The following is a 20,537-nucleotide window of genomic DNA, read 5'->3' on the forward strand; positions in this document are numbered from 1 at the left end:
TGATCTTAATTAAGGAGAGTGCTATTCACACACCCTTACTATTTTTCACACTCTTGTTAATTTTTGTTTATTAATCTTCTTCAATTCATTCGATCAAAATGACGAAAAATAGATAAGTAGATAGCACCACCCTTAATTAACTGATTTGTCTATTACTGTTTCAGTCTACAATTAGGCTTCGTCCCATTAATCCATTTCCAGAAGAACCCAAGAAAACGTTTGACTTAGTATTAGTCAATAAGCGACGGGAGGCTGCAAAGTCAAGTAAAGTTTATTTAAAGAAAAATTAATGAAAAATTCTTGAAAATTTTGAGTTTTAACGAAAAAGACAAAATAAAGGGTAAAGTGAATAGTATCAGGTTTGACATTTTAGTGTAAAAATATAGTTTTTCGTTAAAGTGAACAGTACCGTGAGTTTTTCGTTAAAACTCCCTTTATTTAAAGGATTCGAGGACAAAGATTTTGAAAAATATTTTTACACTTTTTTAATATTAAGTCAAGATAAGAATGATTGCCGATAGAAACTTAATTAATCAACTTGGGGAACAAATGAAAAGAAAAGATGTGAATTTATGTGTTTACACCTTGAAGTGAATTTGTAGTTGAATTTTTTTTTTTAAACGAGTTGTTGAAAGTCTTTTGTGAGGGCTGCATAGCCTGTCTTTTTAGAGTAAAAACAAGAGGGAAATGAAGATGGTGGAGAAAGGATTTATGAACGTTTTAATGATCTCTAGAAAAATGAAATTGTAGATATTGATTTCTCGTTCTCTAGAAACCAATAAAAGGTTGATAAGTTCTTTCTTCTACGATCTAGCATTTCCCTCTGGATTTTTAATCTTAAAATACAGACTAACACTATTTAAAATAAGTTAACGAAAAACCCATGATTAACATGAGCAATGGGAAAACGTCGTCCTGCACTAAATTAAAATTGGGAAATTTACCAAACAATATAAAAATTTGCAAGGAACAGTATAGTCGCATCATCCGAACGTCAAATCTTACCAAATTAGTAAGTAAAAGCATGCTTAGCCTTGGTCGTTTCATCTAAATTCGTCTAAATCGGAAGTAATTTAACTAGTAAATTGTTTTCGACTTGTCGTGAATATTTCATTGTGTTTTCAGCAACATTATATCTATCTATTTTTAGATTGTCACAATTAGATATTGAAATGCAATTGGATTTGGACGAAGTTTTCAAAGATGATCTATGAATGAGAATCTAAAAATTGAATGATTGGGATCATGGGAAAATATTGTGAAATGAGACCAAATACACAGTTAGCACCGTATTAAGTTAATATAGCTGGCTGTGATTAGGCGCTCTTATATATAAGATTAGAACTAGAAAATTTGCCCGCGCTTTGCTGCATGTTCTGAAACCATTATCCACAACAGACATGAACAATTTCAACATAAAGTAACCAAAAAGACGGTATAGTGCCTAAGAACCAACAAAGTTAAACTTTACCAATGAAGTTAAACTTTGATTGCTATATATGGATGTGCATACTATAGGAAAGATTCATTCTTATTGGTAAAAAATCATTTAGTTTGCAAATTTTTTCTATAGATTTTATCTCCCTAGCATTACTCTTTTTTTTTTTTTTTAATATTTAACTTATAGGGCACAATTTAAAAAATTGTGCTAACATGAATTTGAAAAGACAAGGGCACAAAAAAAACCCTTATTTGTGCTTAACTCTTTGAGCACAAAACGACATATTGTGCCTTATGATCAAAGGGCACACCCATAGAAAGCACATATAATATTTTAGTTGGTACACTGTTGTTTTGTTATAAAACACATGTATTGGTGTTCTTAAACCTCATAAGGCATTAATAATTTTTACAGTATCCATACTTTTTATAGCCATGCTTTTCAAAATTATATATACTCACTGAAAATCCATGATAAAAAGTTGATTAGAAAGCAGAAATATGCTCCTATATAATAATATACTTGAAAGAAACCCAATACGTACCCAACACCTAAGGGTAGAAATATGCTCCTATATACTAATATACTTGAAAGAAACCCAACACCCAAATCACATTATTCTATGAACACGATCTTGACAAAATCCCATTACTAAATTTTGTCAATTTTAGTTTTTATTTTTTGGGTACATTACCTGAATTATCTGCCATCATCATACGGCATTAACATTTGGATTTCCATGCTACCCTTCGTACCACTAAAGTCACCTCGAACAGCAACAGCACTGTAAATGTCTGAACTGGATGAACCAAGATAGTACTGAGTTTCTTCTGGAGTGAAATCAGCTTTCCCCCATGAATGCTTTGATGTAGTTCTCATTCCCTCTAACTCCATCGCTACTTCTTTCATCGTAGGCCTGTCCCCTCCTTTTAACCTCACACATCCTTTTGCGAGATTGGCCACATGTTTCACTGTCTGAATGTTTCCATCGTTGACTATGTCTTGATCAAGAATCTGATTCAAGCGATCCTCCTCCATTGCACAAACAAACAAGCTTGCTAGGTTTCTCTCTTCCTCAGGCCTGGCAAAAGAAAGTGCTACTTTGCTGGTTAGTAGCTCCATAAGGACAACCCCAAAGCTATACACATCACTCTTTTCGGTTAGTTGATTCGTTAAGAAGTATTCAGGGTCTAAGTATCCATATGTCCCTTGTACTAATGTTGTTAGCTGATTTTGATCCAAAGGAATCAATCGCGAAGCTCCAAAGTCTGACACTTTTGCTGTGTAATTGTCTTCTAATAGTATATTTGTCGCTTTCACATCTCGGTGTATGATTTGCATGAGAGCGGAGGAGTGTAAGTATGCTAGTGCTCCTGCCGTTTCTGCTGCTATCTTCAATCGTAATTCCCATGAAAAGGATGATGCCCTGCCATTTTTATGATGGATGTGCTCAAAAAGAGTGCCATTCGTGATGAACTCGTAAACTAGTAATGGCACTGATGTCTCTAAACAGCAACCTAATAGTCTCACCACATTTCTATGGTTGATTTGAGATAGAACAATCAACTCATTAACAAACTGCTCCTTTTGGGTTGGCACACCAATTTTGGACTTCTTTATGGCAACTACTTTATTGCTATCTGGCAATACTCCTTTGTAAACTATTCCATAGCCTCCTTCGCCAACGATTCTACTGTCATGGTAATTGTTTGTGGCCCTCTTAAGTTCTTCTCCAGTAAAGATTTTTATTGCCTCCACGGAGCCTTCTTGACTAGCCAGTTGTTGTTGCAACAACAAGCCGCCATTTTCCTTGAAGTATTTTTCTTTGAGTTTGATGATCTTTTTTCTCTGCATTGCCCAATACGTCCATGAAATTCCAGCAAGTAAAATCAAGAACCCACCAGTGACACCTACACATAATTGAAAAATCACAACTAAGTTTGCTTTTATAATTTGCTGGGAGCAGATGGACGGTTGCTGACAAAGTAATATTGAAATTGAAACCAGATATATGACTATATGTATATATAGATGAAAATGATTATTATTCATGTTAGGCTGTTAGCATGTAAATTAGTGAAACATACCCAATGAAATCAGAAGCAGGAGATTGTTCGGGTTGTCTTTGATGCAATTCTTTCTATCCGCGCCATCATTTTTGTACCCTTCGGGACATTTACAGGAAAAGTTTCCTGGTACATTTACGCACGTTCCAATACTGCACGGGTTTGACGACTTGCACTCATCAATATCTGAATTAAAAGCAACGAAAATCCATGAAGGTGACACTAAAACCCCAATTTAAATATTTTCTAGGAAAATCAACAAACATGTTAATATATGAATTAATATTAGATAAAATTACCTTGGCAACCATGGGGGAGGTAGGGATTCCCTTGGTAACCTCCCAAGCACTGACAAATGTAACCAGAACCACTGATATTAACGGCCCGCTTGACACACACGCTATTATTTGCCTTGCAAGCAGAATAACAAGTCTTATCTTCAATTTCCCAATTAATAACCATTGGAAGTAGGTTTGTGTTGGTGAGTTGATCAAAACTTGTGCTGCTAAATTCGAACTGGCCTTGTTCGACAGTGAAAGCATAGCTGCAGGGATTGAAGTCCATTATAAAGCTATGATTGTAATAGCTGTTCAATTGAACCGTACAATTTTTCAGTCCGCTGGGGATGGAAGTTTGGCAACATCCAACGCCTGCGCAATTAGAGTCACTGACGCTTCCAAGGCTGTTGCATAATGACATGTGATAACGCTAAGAAGAAACTATGAAGAAGAAATTATGAAGAACTCAAGAAAGCATTCGAAGAGAGAGAATGCAGAGAGAGAAACTGTATTCTCATTATATCCAACTATTACATCATACATCCTTATAAATACTAACTGACTTCTAGAGTACCCAATACAATTGTGACACCTGGCAATGTAAAATAATCCTAATCTTTTATCCTAACATTCCCCCTCAATTTTATGCTGGGCATCGGCTAGCATAAGATTGTGACAATGTGAACTAAACAATGGAAAACAGAGACCCTTTGTAAGAATATCAGCAAACTGATCAGATGAGTTAACAAACTGCAACATAATGGTGCCTTGCTGCACTCTTTCCCTCACAAAATGACAGTCGATCTCTATGTGTTTAGCTTTAGAATGGAGAATGGGATTGGTTGCTAAAGCCATGGCGGAGATATTGTCACAATGAAGTAAAGGAGTTGTTGAAGGAGATAAAGAGAGATCCTGGAGTAACTGCTGAATCCACACAACTTCAGCAGTGGTAGTTGCCATTGCGCGATATTCTGCCTCAGTTGAAGAACGACTAACTGTATGCTGTTTCTTGGAACTCCAGGAAATTGGATTATCACCTAAAAACACAACAAACCCAGTGGTCGACCGTCGATCATTGGGATCCCCAGCCCAATCCGCATCAGTGTAAGCTCTTATATCCAAATTACCAGGTTGGAAACACAAACCAAGATGCAGAGAACCTTTGAGATACCGCATTATGCGTTTGACAGCAACAAAGTGACTGTCAAGAGGAGAATGCATAAACTGACATACCTGATTGACAGAATATGCTATATCCGGGCGGGTGAAAGTCAAATACTGTAATGCCCCGACGATACTTCTATAAAGACCGGGATCATGGAATGGAGGACTACCATGATTTAAGAGCTTTTGATTTGGATGACAGGGAGTGGTACATGGCTTACTGTCAAACATATGTACCTTATGCAGCAAGTCCCTGATATATTTGGACTGATGAACTAACAAGCCCTGAGGTTGATACTCAATTTGCAGCCCAAGAAAGTAGTGGAGGACCCCTAAGTCCTTCATATCGAACTCCCTGGTTAATTGACTGATCACAGACTGAACATGGACATCATCATCACCACTGAGTATAATATCGTCAACATATAACAACAACACAACAAGGGAAGGACCATCACGTTTTACATATAAGGAAGGATCGGCATAAGAGGATGTGAAGCCCAAACTGAGAAGGAAACTCGAGAATCGTGCATTCCAAGCACGAGGGGCTTGTTTGAGGCCATACAAAGACCTTTCTAACTTGCAAACAAAATCTGGATGATCCTTGTCAATAAACCCTTGTGGTTGAGACATATACACTTCTTCATCTAGAAAACCATGCAGAAACGCATTTTTCACATCTAACTGCTTAAGTTTCCAGCCCTTTGTTGCAGCCAATGATAGCATTAACCTAACAGTAGTAGGCTTAACCACGGGGCTGAACGTTTCATAGTAATCAAGGCCGGCTTCTTGAGAGAACCCCTTGGCCACTAAACGAGCCTTATACCGAGCCACAGATCCATCAGGATTTCTTTTGACTTTATATATCCATTTGCAACCCACCAAGTTCTTATGAGATGGGAGAGGAACAAGAGTCCAAGTTTTCTGTTTAATAAGAGCATCCATCTCTTCTGTCATTGCTTGTCTCCACTGAGATGATCGAGCAGCAATACTAAAAGACTGAGGTTCCTTGACATCTTCGTGAACAACAGCAGAAAAAACCTTCTTTCTGAAAATCCCTGACTTGGACCTTGTTTGCATAGGATGAGTATTAGAACTGACGACAGAAACATGTTGCAAATCTGGAACTTGAGAACTTGGTACATCAGGATGAGACTCGGACAGCAACAAGGGAGATGCAGACCGTGAAGCAGAATTGCCTCCAGGATGACCAAGATCACCAAGTTGCTGAAAATCGGACTGAGTAACTGATGGGTGAGAAGATGATATGTGTGGAAATGGGATTGGAATAAATGGAGGATGATTAAAAGTAGTAGGAGGAGCTATTGAACCTGAAATGGATGCAGAAGAGACAGTAGGACTGAAGGATGAAGAAGACAGACCATATGTACTAGGGAAGACAGATTCATCAAACAAAACATGCCTAGAGACAATTAGTTTATTATCTGTTATAGCATAACAAATATACCCCTTATATTGAGCAGCATACCCCAAAAATAGACACATAGTAGTCTTAGGATCAAGTTTATTGGTTCTATAAGGTTTTAAGGAAGGGTAACAAGCACACCCAAAAACCCTCAAGTGAGCAAGTGTAGGTGGGGATTTATACAACACTTCAAATGGAGACTGCATCTTCAACACGGAAGTAGGTAGTCTATTAACAAGATATGTACTTGTGGCACATGCATGAAACCAAAACTTAGATGGAAGAGAGGCTTGTTGAAGTAATGTAACAGCAGTTTCAACAAGATGCCTATTTTTCCTTTCGGCTAAACCATTTTGCTCAGGGGTGTATGGACAAGATTTTTGATGGACAATGCCTTTGGTGGTGAGAAAGTTTTGAAATCGAGTACTAACATATTCCCCTCCCCCATCACTTTGCAAAACTTTGATAGTTGCAGAAAAATAATTTTGAATATAGGCATGAAACTGAACAAAGATCTCAAAGACAGCAGCTTTATTATTCATGGGAAAAATCCATGTATATCGTGTACATTCGTCAATAAACGACACATAATAGCTATACCCTTCTATAGACTTGGTAGGAGATGGACCCCATACATCTGTGTGAATGACCTCAAGTGGAACAAAAGATTTGGAAGCCATTACAGGAAAAGGCAACTTGGTGAACTTGCCTTGGAGACAAGCAGTACAAGTTTGAGATGGGGAATTACAAGAGGAAGTAATAGCTGACTTACTAAGAGCTACTTGTAAAACAGAATTGGTGGGATGACCCAATCGACAATGCCAAGGAGAATCATTTATTTTCTGTCCAAGAAAAGCTGCAGGATTAGTCTTTGGTGGTTTGAGAAGTGGAAGAGGATAGACAGCTTGGTTACTCAGTCCTTGATAGAGAACCTTGTTGGTGACCTTGTCCTGTATACACACAGAAAACTCATCAACAATACACCTACAATTGTTGTCTTTGCATAATTGATACATAGACAGTAAGTGCTGTGACAATTGTGGAACATGTAACACAGATTTTAACTCAAGTGTATGAGAAGGAGTGGATAAGCTAGCTTGACCAATATGAGAAATTTGTAAACCTTCACCATTAGCACCAGTCACAGTTTCTGATGAAGCATATGGAGTAGCAGCTTGCAGATTGGACAAATCGGATGTCATATGATTAGTTGCTCCCGAATCCAGCAACCAATACTCATGTGTGGGGGCTGATGGTGAGAAATTAGTGCGTGCAGTAAAAGCAGCCTGCGAATTATTGGGAGGAGACATCATTCCATTAGGATACTGTGATGAAGACATCATAGTAGGATGCTGCACTTGAGAGGAAAATGAAGGTGAAGAGTGAGGATGGGGCTGCAACTGTGAAGAAGTCTGAGGATATGACTGCTGCGGAAACATCAGAGGAGATGAGGAGAAAGTAGGCATAGGCGTAGATCCAGTATTGTTCCTGTCAAAGCAAGTGGCAGCTGTGTGTCCTTTTCTGTGGCAGATTTGGCAGCCATTCTGAAAGCAGTTCAAAGCTACATGGCCCTTTTTATCACATATTTGACAAATCAGCAGTGGTTGAAAAGAGTGTCCCGAAGCCATTGGAGATCCAGAATTCTGAAACTGAGACTGTGACGGAAGAGAGGGTTGAGCAAAGTTGTTATGTCCAGAAGGTTGTTGAAAACCAGTGTTGAACCCAGAAGGTTGTTGAAAACCAGTGTGGAACCTTTTCCCTTTACCCTTGTTCCGATAGTTAGTCCCCCTGAAATTGTTGTAAGTTCCAGAACCAGTCTGAGAAACAAAAGCAACAGGACCATTGGGAGATGGAAATGGCAATTGTTGAAACTGAGCCATTGGTGAAAAAGAAGAACCACCAGTATATGGACCAGTATGAGAACCCAGATCAAAGTTTCCAGTATATGGATGAGAATTGGAAGATCCACCAGTTTCATAAGTTGTGTTGGAAGCATTAGCAAACATAGCTGCCATTAAATGTGGTTGTTTAAGACCGTCTTCCAAAGTAGACTCTTCGGCCTTCAACTGAGACCGAAGTTCCTTCAAAGAGACCAAACTTTCTCTACCCCGAATCACGGACTTAATGGTATTGTATTCTGTAGGTAAGCCCCTTAAAGCCACAATCACAATATCTTCATCAGAAATCACAACACCAGCAATAGCTAACTGATCCCTACATTCTTTAATCCTCTGCAGGTAAGCATCAATCGATTCTGACCCTTTCTTAATGTTCTGCAGATCAATCTTCATTTGAACAATACTAGTGCGAGTCATATGAGCAAATCGTTCTTTCAAATGATTCCACATAGTACTGGAACTTTGACATCCAATAACACAAGATAAAGCAGCAGTAGATAGTGTGGCAGTTATCAAGGTCATAAGAGCTTTATCATGAATATGCCAAACTTGATAGGCATCAGTCGGTGGAGAGTCATTTACAATCGACTCATCATCAGACTCCAACGCAGTATATTTCTGAGGACAAGGAATGGTTCCATCAATAAATCCCATAATTCCATTCCCTTCTAGTAACAAGCAAATCTGGAAATTCCAAGTAACATAATTGGAATCATCCAATTTCACAGTCACCGTGTTTCCAACACTAGGTATAAGCGACGAAATTGGAGATTGAGTGAGGGCTAATTGTGCAGCCGTAACCATAATGAACGAACAGTAATCAATAGATCAAGAAATCAACAGAGAAACACCTCAAGAATCACGCAGCAAGAAGTACCACGAAGCAATAATTGTGATAGACAAAATCTTGCAAGTATCAATACTGAGAAATCGAAAGAAAACACCTCAAGATGATCACGACGGTAGCTGCAAAGACCGACGAACAAATCAACCGTTGACGACTACACAAATCACGGCACGGCAGTAGGTGCACAGATCGACGAACAGATCAACAGGCTCCAATAGCAGACCGAACAACCGACAAGAAGAAATGCCACCGACTTAGGGTTTGAGAAATTAGCACTTCTCTGAAATTGCGAACAACCAGCAAGGATCCGATGTCGGTCACCGGAACAACCACGACCACTACGACTACGACGACGACGAGCGGAAGCACAGGAATCGTGAATCACAGGTGTTAACCATGGCAGGCGAAGATACCATGATAACGCTAAGAAGAAACTATGAAGAAGAAATTATGAAGAACTCAAGAAAGCATTCGAAGAGAGAGAAACTGTATTCTCATTATATCCAACTATTACATCATACATCCTTATAAATACTAACTGACTTCTAGAGTACCCAATACAATTGTGACACCTGGCAATGTAAAATAATCCTAATCTTTTATCCTAACAACATGCACCCAGTGATGAACCTTTCTTCGCCTCTATAACCTTGGAAAAGGGCGTAAGTGTCACAACCAACTGCGATGAATCTGTTCTTGGTATCAGATATGGTATAAGGAGGAGGCAACCAGAGTGCTGGGTTGTTCCGGTAGGTTCTGCGAGCGTGGGAGTCAACCGTGGCATAGCAATCTCGGGATATGAACATCATTACTTGCAACTCACCCTCATCAAGGGAAAATTTGGTAATACGGAATGTCTGACCAGTTAAGTTTGCCGCTGGGGGTGTGGCCGAGTGGTCACAAGTGATGTTGAATTCCGGTCGGAGGTAACAACCGTCACCTATGCCAAATGGATATGGAATTGTGAGATCACCACACTTGTCTTTGCAGCCAGGCAGGGCTTGAGTCAGGGGTCCATCAGCTGCTGCTAATTTTGTAATTGTAGCAGCTAATATTACGGCCAAAGAGAGTTGAATAAGCATGGTCCTCCCGTTTATGGCCATGGAATTAAGCGCCGGAAGGTATGCTAGGTGCTTCGGTAGTATGGCTGCGCAATGGTACGAATCCCTTGCCTAATCCTCTATTCTATTTTCTTATTAGTGAAAGAAGTGGCATTTTACACGGAAGGAATTAGTAAAACTGATTTATGTGTTAAATTGCCTTCTGTTCCAGTCAATGATCCGACTTGGTAATAGTCGGTAAGCAATGGCGTCTGCGCAAACTCAAGCACCAATTGTGAGAAAATGACTTGAACTAACAGTAGTCTTTTTATTTTATATTATTTTAGTGCCGATAACTTTGGGGATAAGCGAAGAAGAATGAAAGTAGATTCAATTGTCCTCCTTTCAATTCATACCTTGTGATTTGTCAATAGGACTGGGAAAGATCGAGTCCAGTCGTATTAACAAGTCCGTGTTTTATGAAACTATATTACAATTCTCTATTCACCAAATTAGTAAATTCAAAAATAATTTTATATTTCACAGTGGGTTGATAGTCATTTTCACAAAGGTTAATTGAAACAATTGTCTTTTTCAATCAAGGTAAATAAAAAAAAATTTCCTCTCAAACTCAATCCATTGGCCTCTCTTTAAAAGCACAAAATATTGGTTGACTCAATCCTGATGTTAAAAATATTTTGTGACAGACAACTTATCCCTATCAAAATAGCTGCTGATTGATCAAACTGAAAACAAATTAATAACTGCTGGCCAGCTACAATCCTACAAGTCAATTGATTAATTATCTCACATCATCAGATGGAAAAATATTTCAGTCGAAAACACGGCCCGATACACCAAGTCATAATAATAGTAGTTAATTATTTTTTTCAAGTATTAAATCACCTATATTATGACACACATTGAAAAATCTCTGCATCAGGTGACGTCAAGATGATTTGTATGCTGCCATAGCCGCGTGTAGTACCCATAGTTGGACCGAATCAGCAATAACATCGACAAAATGAGTGTCTGAATTAGGTGACCCACGTAAGGACCCAGTCTCTTCTGAACAGAAATCAGCTTTACCCCATGGATGCTTAGCCGTAACTTTCATCCCCTCTAGCTCCTTGGCTACTTCTTTCATTGTAGGCCTTTCCTTCCCTTTGAACCTTAGACATCTATCTGCAAACTGTCTCAATATATCCATCATTGTTTATACCATCATCGAGGATTTGATTTAATCGATCTTCCTCCTCGGAACAAACAACGAAGCTTGCTTGGTTTATCAAAGCTTGTTTCTTCACAACTTCTCAATTTATCAATGGTCAGCTTGCCTTTTAAAGCATATTTCTACTTGTGCACAGAATTTTATTTATTTAGGGAACTTGACTTCCCGAAAGTTAGTAATTGTTGATTGGAGTATGGTGTGTGTGGACCTAACCATGAAGGTGGGTTGATTTGGTCTTTGTGATTTGGCTGCTTTGATCTTGGCGGCTTTACTTAGTTTTGGTTAGGATGCTTTACAATCTTCTTCTTCATGGAGTTCTTTCACTCGTCAGCCTTTTTCTCTTGCACCTTACAAAAAACAAGATATCTATTTACAGTCTTCTGTGTGGCATGATTGAAAGCATGTTTTGCCTAATCTGAATAATAATAGTCATAGGATTACTGATGATTGGAAGTCAGTCTCTTTTTGGTTCGACAAATGGTTGGATGGCTTGATTATTGGCTCTTCATTATCTTTGGTCATTTCACCTACAGTTCTTGGGTTTCAAATGCTATTGAAGCTCAAAGGTAGTCTTTACCAGATTATTTTGTAGATTTATTCTCTTATGTGGTCTAATTGATTCTTCGTTTACCTTTGCCTTTAAATGTAGAGGATGACAAACTGATTTGGGAGCCTTTGTCTACTAGGAAATTTTCCTTTTCTTCTGGTTATCATCTTATTCGGAAAAAGCATAGCAATTGTGCTTGTGCTAAGGTTATTTGTCGGCATTTTATTTCACTTCAACTATCTATTTTGGCTTGGCAGATTTTTCATGACAAACTTCCTACCGAAGGTGCATTACAACGACGTGGTATTTTTCTTGCATCCATTTGTTGTTTATTTCATAGTTCTGAGGAATCTAATTTTCATCTTTTCTTCGAGTGCTGGATATCTAGGTAGCTTTAGAGGTAGTTAGCTTGTCAATTTGGTACCTCTTTATCATTTTCATATTCATTGGCTGTTTTTTGGGATGCCTACATACGTAAGCCCTTTTCCCAACAGTGGCACAATCTTTGAATTTTTGTGGGTCTTTATACTATTTTGGCTATTTGGAAAGCTCGAAATAAGTTTATTTTTTAGGATCGCTCAATCTATTTTCATCATCTCTACATGTCTATCAATTATGGGATCATTCCTAGTGCGAAGTTTATTCTTGGTTACTCTCAGGGTTTTGACACTCGTATCATTTCTTCTCTAGGATTCAACCTATCCCTCGAAAGACACCGACTATTCTTCATGTTCTTTGGTATTCTCCTTGGTTCCCTTGGATTAAACTTAATACAGATGGTTTGTCTAGGAAATCCTAAACCTACTGCTTGTGGAGGAGTTTTCGGGGATTGTCATGATCAGTTTCTTGGTGGTTTCTGCCAAGGGATTGGTCATCGCAACTCTTTTTTTGCAGAATTACTAGCAGTTATTATCGGTGTAAAGTTTGCATATCAGTGGGGTTGACATTGTCTTTGGCTGAAAAGTGACTTTTCTAGTGTTATTTTTGCTATCTAATTTACTAATTTTGGTACTCCTTAACCTCTTCGTACGTAGTGGTCTATTTGTTTGGATCGCATTTGGGAGATGGCTTTCTACGCCTCTCATCACGAAGGAAATGTGGTTGCGGACAATATTCCTAACATGGGTTTATCTTCTCCAATTTTGGTATGGCTTGATTCCCCTATGACGACGGTTTGTGCTGCTTTGTTTTCAGACTATGTAGGCTTTCTTGACTTCTGCTTCTCAAATTAATTTGCATCTCGGCATATAGGTTTGTCTTACTTTCTTGATTTTTTTCTTAACCTTGTGATATTGCTTGTTCTGTTTACAGGTTTAGACCTTTAGGTTCGACTTTATAGGGGTTAGGTTTCATGTCCCCCACTTTTCCATGTATCTTTGTTGTTTTTGTTTCTAGATGGGCAAGGTTTATGTCACCCCTTCTTTTCGTGTATTTTTTTTTTTTTATCCTTTTTCATTGTATTATAAGGGGTTTGGTTTATGTCCCCCCTCCCCCTCTGGATTATAGGTGTACTCTTTCTTCGATATCAATAAAATTTTCCTCATACCATCGAGGTTTTCTTAAAAGAAAAAAACAAATAACCATCTTAATAATTAATTTAAAGAAAAAAAGAAAAGGTCCTTACTATTTTGAAGACCTAGAAGATCTCAATTAAATGAAATTCCATTTAGCATGGGCTTTCCTAGAAGCTCTTAATTTAGTCCAATAATTTCAAACCTTGTAACATAAAGGAATTTCAAGGCGTTGTAACATAAACATACAAGGCATATGTGAGCTATGAGTTAGACAGTGGGGGATAATCTACTGTCACATATATTTAGAGTTTCTTTCTTTTTCAACGAGGTACATATTTAGAATATCGAATGGAGGTAGTTGACAATACCTTTATCAACATGGAATGCCTTCACAAGAATGTCATTGACAATACTAGGCGTGGACCCAAAAACAGAACTGGCAATTATCACCACACCGGGATTTTGGCTGCTGAGAGCTGCAATAGCCACAGCATTACCAGAACCTACATTTCTCTGATAGTGCACAAGTCCAATTGGAAAAACAAACACATCACCCTTCTGCAACACCTTAGTGATGTGACGGTTCTCGGGGCTGGATGTCACAAACCCGACTTCAAGGCTGCCTTCCAAGAGTGTTAAAACTTCGGAGGCGCGAGGATGAATGTGTGGAGGGTTGACACCTGATGGTGCATAGTCGATTCGGACAAGTGAAATGCCAAGAGTGTTGAGACCTGGTAGTTGAAACACGGTTACTGGTGTCACACTTGACCCAATTGGGTTAGATGTGTTGCCTTCTAAATGAAGTCCACCAAATGAAAAATCATTGTCTTCAACTGTCTTAGGGTCCTTGCAAGCTAGACCATTGACCACCACTGCCACATTTAACTTCGCAAGTTAATTTGTTAAATAAATTTTCTTTTGTCCAGATTTCAAACAAATCCTAGGGAGAGGGTTGGGATCCTAATTACATCATAAATAAAACATAATTCCAACCAATTTCAGTCTTTTGGTTAAGTATATATACACAAGAAAAGAAGCAAAAACAGACAAAAAATATAGCTAGTACCTTGACTTTTCGGGTCCCCAACACAGAAATCTTGAAGTGGACTATGATCCGATGCAATGGCGATTGACAAATATAAAGATAATACAAACCCAAAGAAGGAAATATCAGTGGCCATTTGGTAATTTCAAAGTATATGCTGCTCTAGCTAGGAGAAGAACAAGAAGCAGATTTAAAGTTGTGGGAAACGTAGTTTGCTGATTTTCTTTGAACAAGAGCACAAGTATATTTATAAGTAGTCTTTGTCCCTTCTTTTTCTTTCTCTTTTTGTTAATGGTTATTGACTAGGCGCGTGCTACGCAGTTCTAGCATGCAGACATGCATATATTGAGAGCTGAGGGGTCGGCCCAATATCTTTGGCCTACCATTGACCAAAGTGTGTTTATATATAAGAGACAGAGTTATAGCTTTTTCCCCATGCGCACTTAGAAATCACATTTTGGTTTTGCTTTGGCCCACCTTGATGAACCAACTAGCAATGGTTTAATCAGTCCACATAGACAGTACTAATGTGTTGTTTTTATTTATTGTGTGAGAATTCTACATATTTCCTCACGTGGTAAAGTTTTTGGCTATATCGGTTTCATGCTTCAGTCATGTGGTTCGATGTGACCATAGGTCATTTAGTTTGATTTTTAGGATGGCTTCTGTTGTTGTTCTTATTATTATTACTAGCCTAAGCCGACACATTCTGTGTGTGGAGCAGTTTTTTTGTTTTTTTATTTTTTTATTTTTTGAAAATATATGGGAGAGAAAAGTTGGAGAGAAATGCAAAACAAGAGGGACTTAGAGAGGGAGGGAGCAAGGGAGGGAGGGAGGGAGAGAGAGAATGTGGGAGTGGAGAGATGTTTATTATATATATTTTTTTTTTAATAAATGGTATTATTTACCTAAAGGCAACAGATGGGCTTATGTCACATCCCGGCCCGGGACGGATCACTTCCCGGGCCCGCTCCACCGCCTTAGCACGATATTGTCCGCTTTGGGTTTACCATTCCCTCACGGTTTTGTTTTTGGGAACTCACGAGCAACTTCCCAGTGGGTCACCCATCATGGGATTGCTCTAGCCCCCTTCTCGCTTAACTTCGGAGTTCCTACGGAACCCGAAGCCAGTGAGCTCCCAAAAGGCCTCGTGTTAGGTAAGGATTGGAATATACATTTAAGGATCACTCCCCTGGGCGATGTGGGATGTCACAGCTTAGCCTCACAATGAACTAGCAATAATATGGTTCAAATTTGCCTTTGACGAGAATTGAATCTAAGACCTCTTATTTACAAATGAAGATAAATATCACTAGACTATAATACTAAGTGACTATAATTAGAGATATGTTATAATGATATGTGGGTGAGGAAAGAAAAAAAATAGCAAAATTTGGTTCATATGGAATTACATTATTACCCATGATTTTATGTTGTGATATAAGACCAAATTATCTTTTTACCTTCTTTTGATTAACAAAGAAAATTTTGTTAATAGGTAGTTTAGATTATTATTGTTCTTTTTTTTTTTGGAGAATGACAAATCGAAGCAATGCATAGTTGAATCTTGATGGATCGAGGCAGCATAGTGTTATTGGGGACTTGATGTTAAGTATTGAACTGAACAATGGAAGAGGGTGAAAGGCTGAAAAAATCAGAACACAATAGAGGAAAGGCCTAAAAAAGCAGTAAAATGTTAAAAACTGGACCACGCCACACAATGCAAGGAAGATAATCAAACAAAACAACAGACAACTTGGAGTACAATGCTAATTGGGCAGGAATAAATTATCATGTAACAGGTCAAACAAATTAAGCCAAATAATTTATCTGGTCATACCTCATAACGTTATAGTTGATTCAAGATAACGGAATAGCGCCTTTGCAAGAACATAACCAGGGATGTCAGGATTTGATCCAAACACCAAATTTACAATGGTACTAACACCTGGATTTTTGCTGCTGAGAGCTGCATTACCATTTCCAACACTGCGCTGGAAACAAACACCTCGCCGGCATGATGAACCTTAGTGATGAGACGGCTCACGGGATTTGAAGTGACAAACCTTAGTGATGAGACGGCTCACGGGATTTGAAGTGACAAACCAACTTGGAGGCTCACTTCAAGGACTATCAAGACTTCACTTGCTCTAGGATGTGTATGTTGAGGATTAATGCCGCATGGTGCATAATCAATACAAGCAATCGAGATGACAAGAGTGTGAAGTCATGCGATTTGGGCTACGTTTAACTGGGGTTACGCGTGCGCCAACTGAGTTTGATGTGTTGCCTGCTAGATGAAGTCCACTGAAGAAGTCATTTGCTTCAACAAGCGTGGGTCTTTGCAAACAAGACCATTACTAGTACTGAAATCATAATGAGAACATTACATTAGAAGCATGTACAATATATTAATTAGTAATATTAAGTTGATAACTGACAAGTACCAGTTATTTATTTATTTACATAAATGTTCTCATGCCAGATTGTGAATCTAAACTATTTATGAAGTTTATTCTTCCAGAATTGGCAGTTCAAATTGGTCAGTACATGTCTAGCAATTTGTTTTTGTAACGTGTGTGACAATTTGTGATCACTAAAACTTGTCATTGCTTACCTCACTTTATTTTTAGGTGCCGGCATCCAAAACTTGAAATGGTTATCTCCTGAATATGAAACACCCCCCCTTCTCCCTCTCTCCCTCTTATAATGCATAGATTTATGTAATTCATGTTTTATATTTATTAGTTATTAATTGGTCCACAAACATGTAATGGTTGTTAATTGGACTATGCATGCAAGCAATTTTGATATGGATAATGTTAGGGAGACTAAATTTTGTAAATCAAATGACATGGAAGTTAATGATTGGATTATTACTTAAATGTTAATTAACGTGCCTATTTTTTATTGATGACACATTATTTGGTTTACAAATTTGATCTACATACCCATCATTACTCTTTTCATATATATCATATAGACAAGCAAAGCAAATTTAAAAGAACGATTAATAGTCCATTAAGGTCTTGTTACTTGATTAGTATATTGAAAACATAGATTGGAGGTTTCTATTTGTTCGAAGAAAATCTAAATATTGGAAAGCCCTTCTGCACTCTCTGAAAATTATACACAAAGAACCAGATCATGTCTATACTTAAAAGGCCTGTGTTTCATTAGGAGTGGAACTATTTATCATATTAGTTTTTTCAATATTCCGATGTGGGATTTTGTGTTCTGCAACATAAATTTCTGCTGACAGCATTTTAACCAAACATATATGCACTGGCTTGCGGCGAGATGCATGTAAATAGGCTGATTCTTAACTGGAAAGTTTTTATGTTGTAAATCACTGGTGATGATGAAATATAGAAAGGACGCGGATAGAAAAAGTTTCCAAATTTAAAGCACTCATGTTTTATCTGAAATTAATTTCTACATATGGAACTTCCAATTTTACAATACAATTATGAAACAAAATAACAACTTGATCACATTTCAATTTAAATCTATTGAATCAAACAAACCATTAGACCAACATGACTGCCATGAAAAACAAATTGTGACATTTTTCTAAAGCCACACTTCAAATGAGCTATGAATCCCGTTTGATTTAATCAGAGGTTCCAAATTGGAATCTATTCTAAAACTTGGACTGAAGACTGTAGATCGCGTTCGTATCCACTTGGAAAGCCTTTGCAAGAATATCAGCAGGGATATCAGGATTTGATCCAAATACTGCATTTGCAATGGTAATGACACCTGGATTTTGGCTGCTGAGAGCTACAAGGGCAACTGCATTACAATTTCCAACATTCTGCTGGAAATGCACAAGACCTACTGGGAACACAAAAACATCACCCTTCTGAAGTACCTTGGTGATGAGGCGGTTTTCAGGGTTGGAGGTGACAAAACCAACTTTGAGGCTCCCTTCCAGGACTGTCAAAATTTCACTAGCTCTAGGGTGTGTATGTGGAGGGTTAAGACCCCATGGGGCAAAATCAATACGCGCAGCAGAGATGCCAAGGGCATTAAGTCCTCCAATTTGGGCTACACCAACGGGAGTCACACGTGAACCAACTGCGTTTGATGTGTTGCCTGCTAGGTGAAGCCCACTGAAAAAGAAATCGTTGGCTTCAACAAGCTTAGGGTCCTTGCAAACACGACCATTAACCAGTACTGAAACCATGATGAGAAAAAGTACATTAACATTAGCAACATATCCATAATTACCAATTGATACCTATGATGCATTTATTTATTTTTGGGACACATGTACAATGGAAAATATACGAAAAAACGATTTTAGCTACCTGAACTCATTGCGTCTGCAACGCAGAAATCCTGAAGAGAACTCGGATCCGATGCCAAAGCAATGGAAGAAGTTACCGCAAGGAATGCAAAAAATAGAAACTGAGAGGCCATTTGAGCAAGGCAGTAAGCGAAGAGAGACTGACCAACTTTGCTTAACTTTGTAAGAGCGAGGATAAATTTGAGTTGTGGATTGAAACCCTATCTATGTCTTTGCTTTTATAGAGAGAAGGATCTCTCCGCATGTATTGTTTACTATGAACTCATGAAAATATTTGGTCTTAAATTTGAAAACGCGTAGTACGAATTTTTAATTTTTATATTATACACAGAAGCCTGCTGCTTGTGTGTCATGGCACTTATCTGACAACTTTATTTGCAGGTGCCGGCATTGATGCTGGGCCTGCTCGCATTGAGGAATGTTTCCTGTTTCATGACTTTGAATTGGCTTCGTGGGAAAAAAAAAAAAAGGTACTAATTAGCAGCTATTTCTCTGCTCGTTCTCTAACAAAAATAATATAGATTTCAAAATATTATTGACATGTGTTCTGCTCAGCCAATCTTATTTTATCAATATGGTTAATATTTTATTATTCTATATGCAGCTGGAAGCACTAAACAGATTATTATGGACGATTCATATATTGGTGGGTTTTTTTCGTTTTCGAGCAAAGTTTGGTTTAAAAGTTGGTTCTCTTGCTTTGACTTGATGAACAAATTAAGATAAAGTTGGAGTAGATGGGGACATGTTATTTGCATACAAAAATATATTGGAATAAGTTAATATTTAGGAGAAAAGGAATGTAAATATTTTGTAATTATTAGAGTCATGTTTTAGTAAAGATATTATGTCCCTTATTGTTTCCTTGGAGAACAAGGATTGTATTATGTATATATATTCAGAATATGGAATATATGAAAAATTAAGCCGTAAAATTCTATTTGGCATCAGAGCCTAATCGTAACCCTAAAATAATTTTTTCTACCGTACCTGCTGTTGCTGCGTTCAAGGCTGCAGCCTTGAGTTTTTCTGCTGTGTTCTTTGCAGCAATAACCGAGAGCTGCAAGGGTAAGTACCTGCCGTGGTCAGTAGGGTATTGTGTGCGTGTTTCATGGCAAGCGGTTAAGAAGGAATGGGGCTCAAATTGGAGGGTGGGTCGCATGGCTCAGCCAACAACTCAATTTTGAGTCCAGTTGTAATTCAAAGTGATGCTTCATATATACTGAATACTGTAAAACTCAATGGATCAAATTATCCTCTTTGGTCCAAAGTATTGGAGATGCATATCGTTGGGTGTGGTAAGAAAGGATTCGTGACAAGGAGCATCAAGGAGCCCAAAGAGGACAGTGCCGAGTATGAAGCTTGGGAGACTAAGAATGCAATTGTGAAAGGGTGGCTGATTAATTCCATGGATCCTACCATCATGGGATTTTTCGTTCATCTTTGTACCGCTAAAGAAGTCTGGAAAGAAGTTGCTCGAACGTATTATGATGGGTCTGATATTTCTCAAATTTATGAGTTGAAGGTGAAGTCATTTCGACTTCGCCAAGAAGGAAGACCTATCGGTGTATACTTGCCGATCTCAAAGATGTCTGGCAAAAGTTGGATCAAAGAAGACCAATCAAGATGGAGTGTGTTATTGACTTGAAGACACTTCGAGAAGAGATTCAATTGGATCGTGTGTATGCCTTCCTAGTAGGGCTTGATGATATTTTTGACAAAATGCGT

General features: G+C 38.1%; 3 protein-coding genes and 1 pseudogene across 4 annotated transcripts; all 4 read right to left on the reverse strand.

Annotated features, from left to right (window-relative positions):
- Positions 1-2,015: 2,015 nt before the first annotated feature.
- Positions 2,016-10,303, reverse strand: LOC137726857 (putative wall-associated receptor kinase-like 16). Its single transcript, XM_068465812.1, has 4 exons — positions 9,735-10,303; positions 3,807-4,206; positions 3,529-3,693; positions 2,016-3,351 (listed from the first exon to the last, which is right to left on the reverse strand). Exons 1-4 carry the CDS (start codon positions 10,221-10,223, stop codon positions 2,141-2,143), a joined length of 2,265 nt encoding a protein of 754 aa, XP_068321913.1. The 5' UTR covers positions 10,224-10,303; the 3' UTR covers positions 2,016-2,140.
- A 3,422-nt stretch (positions 10,304-13,725) lies between these two features.
- LOC137726646 (putative germin-like protein 2-1) lies at positions 13,726-14,692 on the reverse strand. Its single transcript, XM_068465585.1, has 2 exons — positions 14,519-14,692; positions 13,726-14,324 (listed from the first exon to the last, which is right to left on the reverse strand). The coding sequence occupies exons 1-2, from the start codon at positions 14,631-14,633 to the stop codon at positions 13,789-13,791; spliced, it is 651 nt and encodes a 216-aa protein (XP_068321686.1). The 5' UTR covers positions 14,634-14,692; the 3' UTR covers positions 13,726-13,788.
- A 1,646-nt stretch (positions 14,693-16,338) lies between these two features.
- Positions 16,339-17,140, reverse strand: LOC137724611 (putative germin-like protein 2-1; annotated as a pseudogene).
- A 1,000-nt stretch (positions 17,141-18,140) lies between these two features.
- Positions 18,141-18,922, reverse strand: LOC137726760 (putative germin-like protein 2-1). Of its 2 annotated transcripts, none has more exons than XM_068465718.1 (2): positions 18,811-18,922; positions 18,141-18,676 (listed from the first exon to the last, which is right to left on the reverse strand). In XM_068465718.1, exons 1-2 carry the CDS (start codon positions 18,920-18,922, stop codon positions 18,141-18,143), a joined length of 648 nt encoding a protein of 215 aa, XP_068321819.1. The 2 variants fall into 2 exon arrangements, with proteins under 2 accessions (XP_068321819.1, XP_068321818.1); XM_068465717.1 differs by having other exon boundaries at positions 18,808-18,922.
- Positions 18,923-20,537: the final 1,615 nt, after the last annotated feature.

The sequence above is a fragment of the Pyrus communis genome, chromosome 2 (assembly GCF_963583255.1).
Source record: "Pyrus communis chromosome 2, drPyrComm1.1, whole genome shotgun sequence".
Lineage (NCBI taxonomy): Eukaryota > Viridiplantae > Streptophyta > Magnoliopsida > Rosales > Rosaceae > Pyrus > Pyrus communis.

Coding starts and splice junctions, on each gene's coding strand:
- LOC137726646 (XM_068465585.1), bottom strand. CDS start 14,633: ATGGCCACTGATATTTCCTTCTTTGGGTTTGTATTATCTTTATATTTG. Junction 14,325..14,518: donor TGGGGACCCGAAAAGTCAAG/GTACTAGCTATA, acceptor TAAATGTGGCAG/TGGTGGTCAATGGTCTAGCT.
- LOC137726857 (XM_068465812.1), bottom strand. CDS start 10,223: ATGGCCATAAACGGGAGGACCATGCTTATTCAACTCTCTTTGGCCGTA. Junction 3,694..3,806: donor CCTCCCCCATGGTTGCCAAG/GTAATTTTATCT, acceptor CTTTTAATTCAG/ATATTGATGAGTGCAAGTCG. Junction 3,352..3,528: donor CCTGCTTCTGATTTCATTGG/GTATGTTTCACT, acceptor AATTATGTGTAG/GTGTCACTGGTGGGTTCTTG.
- LOC137726760 (XM_068465717.1), bottom strand. CDS start 18,922: ATGGCCTCTCAGTTTCTATTTTTTGCATTCCTTGCGGTAACTTCTTCC. Junction 18,677..18,807: donor AGACGCAATGAGTTCAGGTA/GCTAAAATCGTT, acceptor TCATGGTTTCAG/TACTGGTTAATGGTCGTGTT.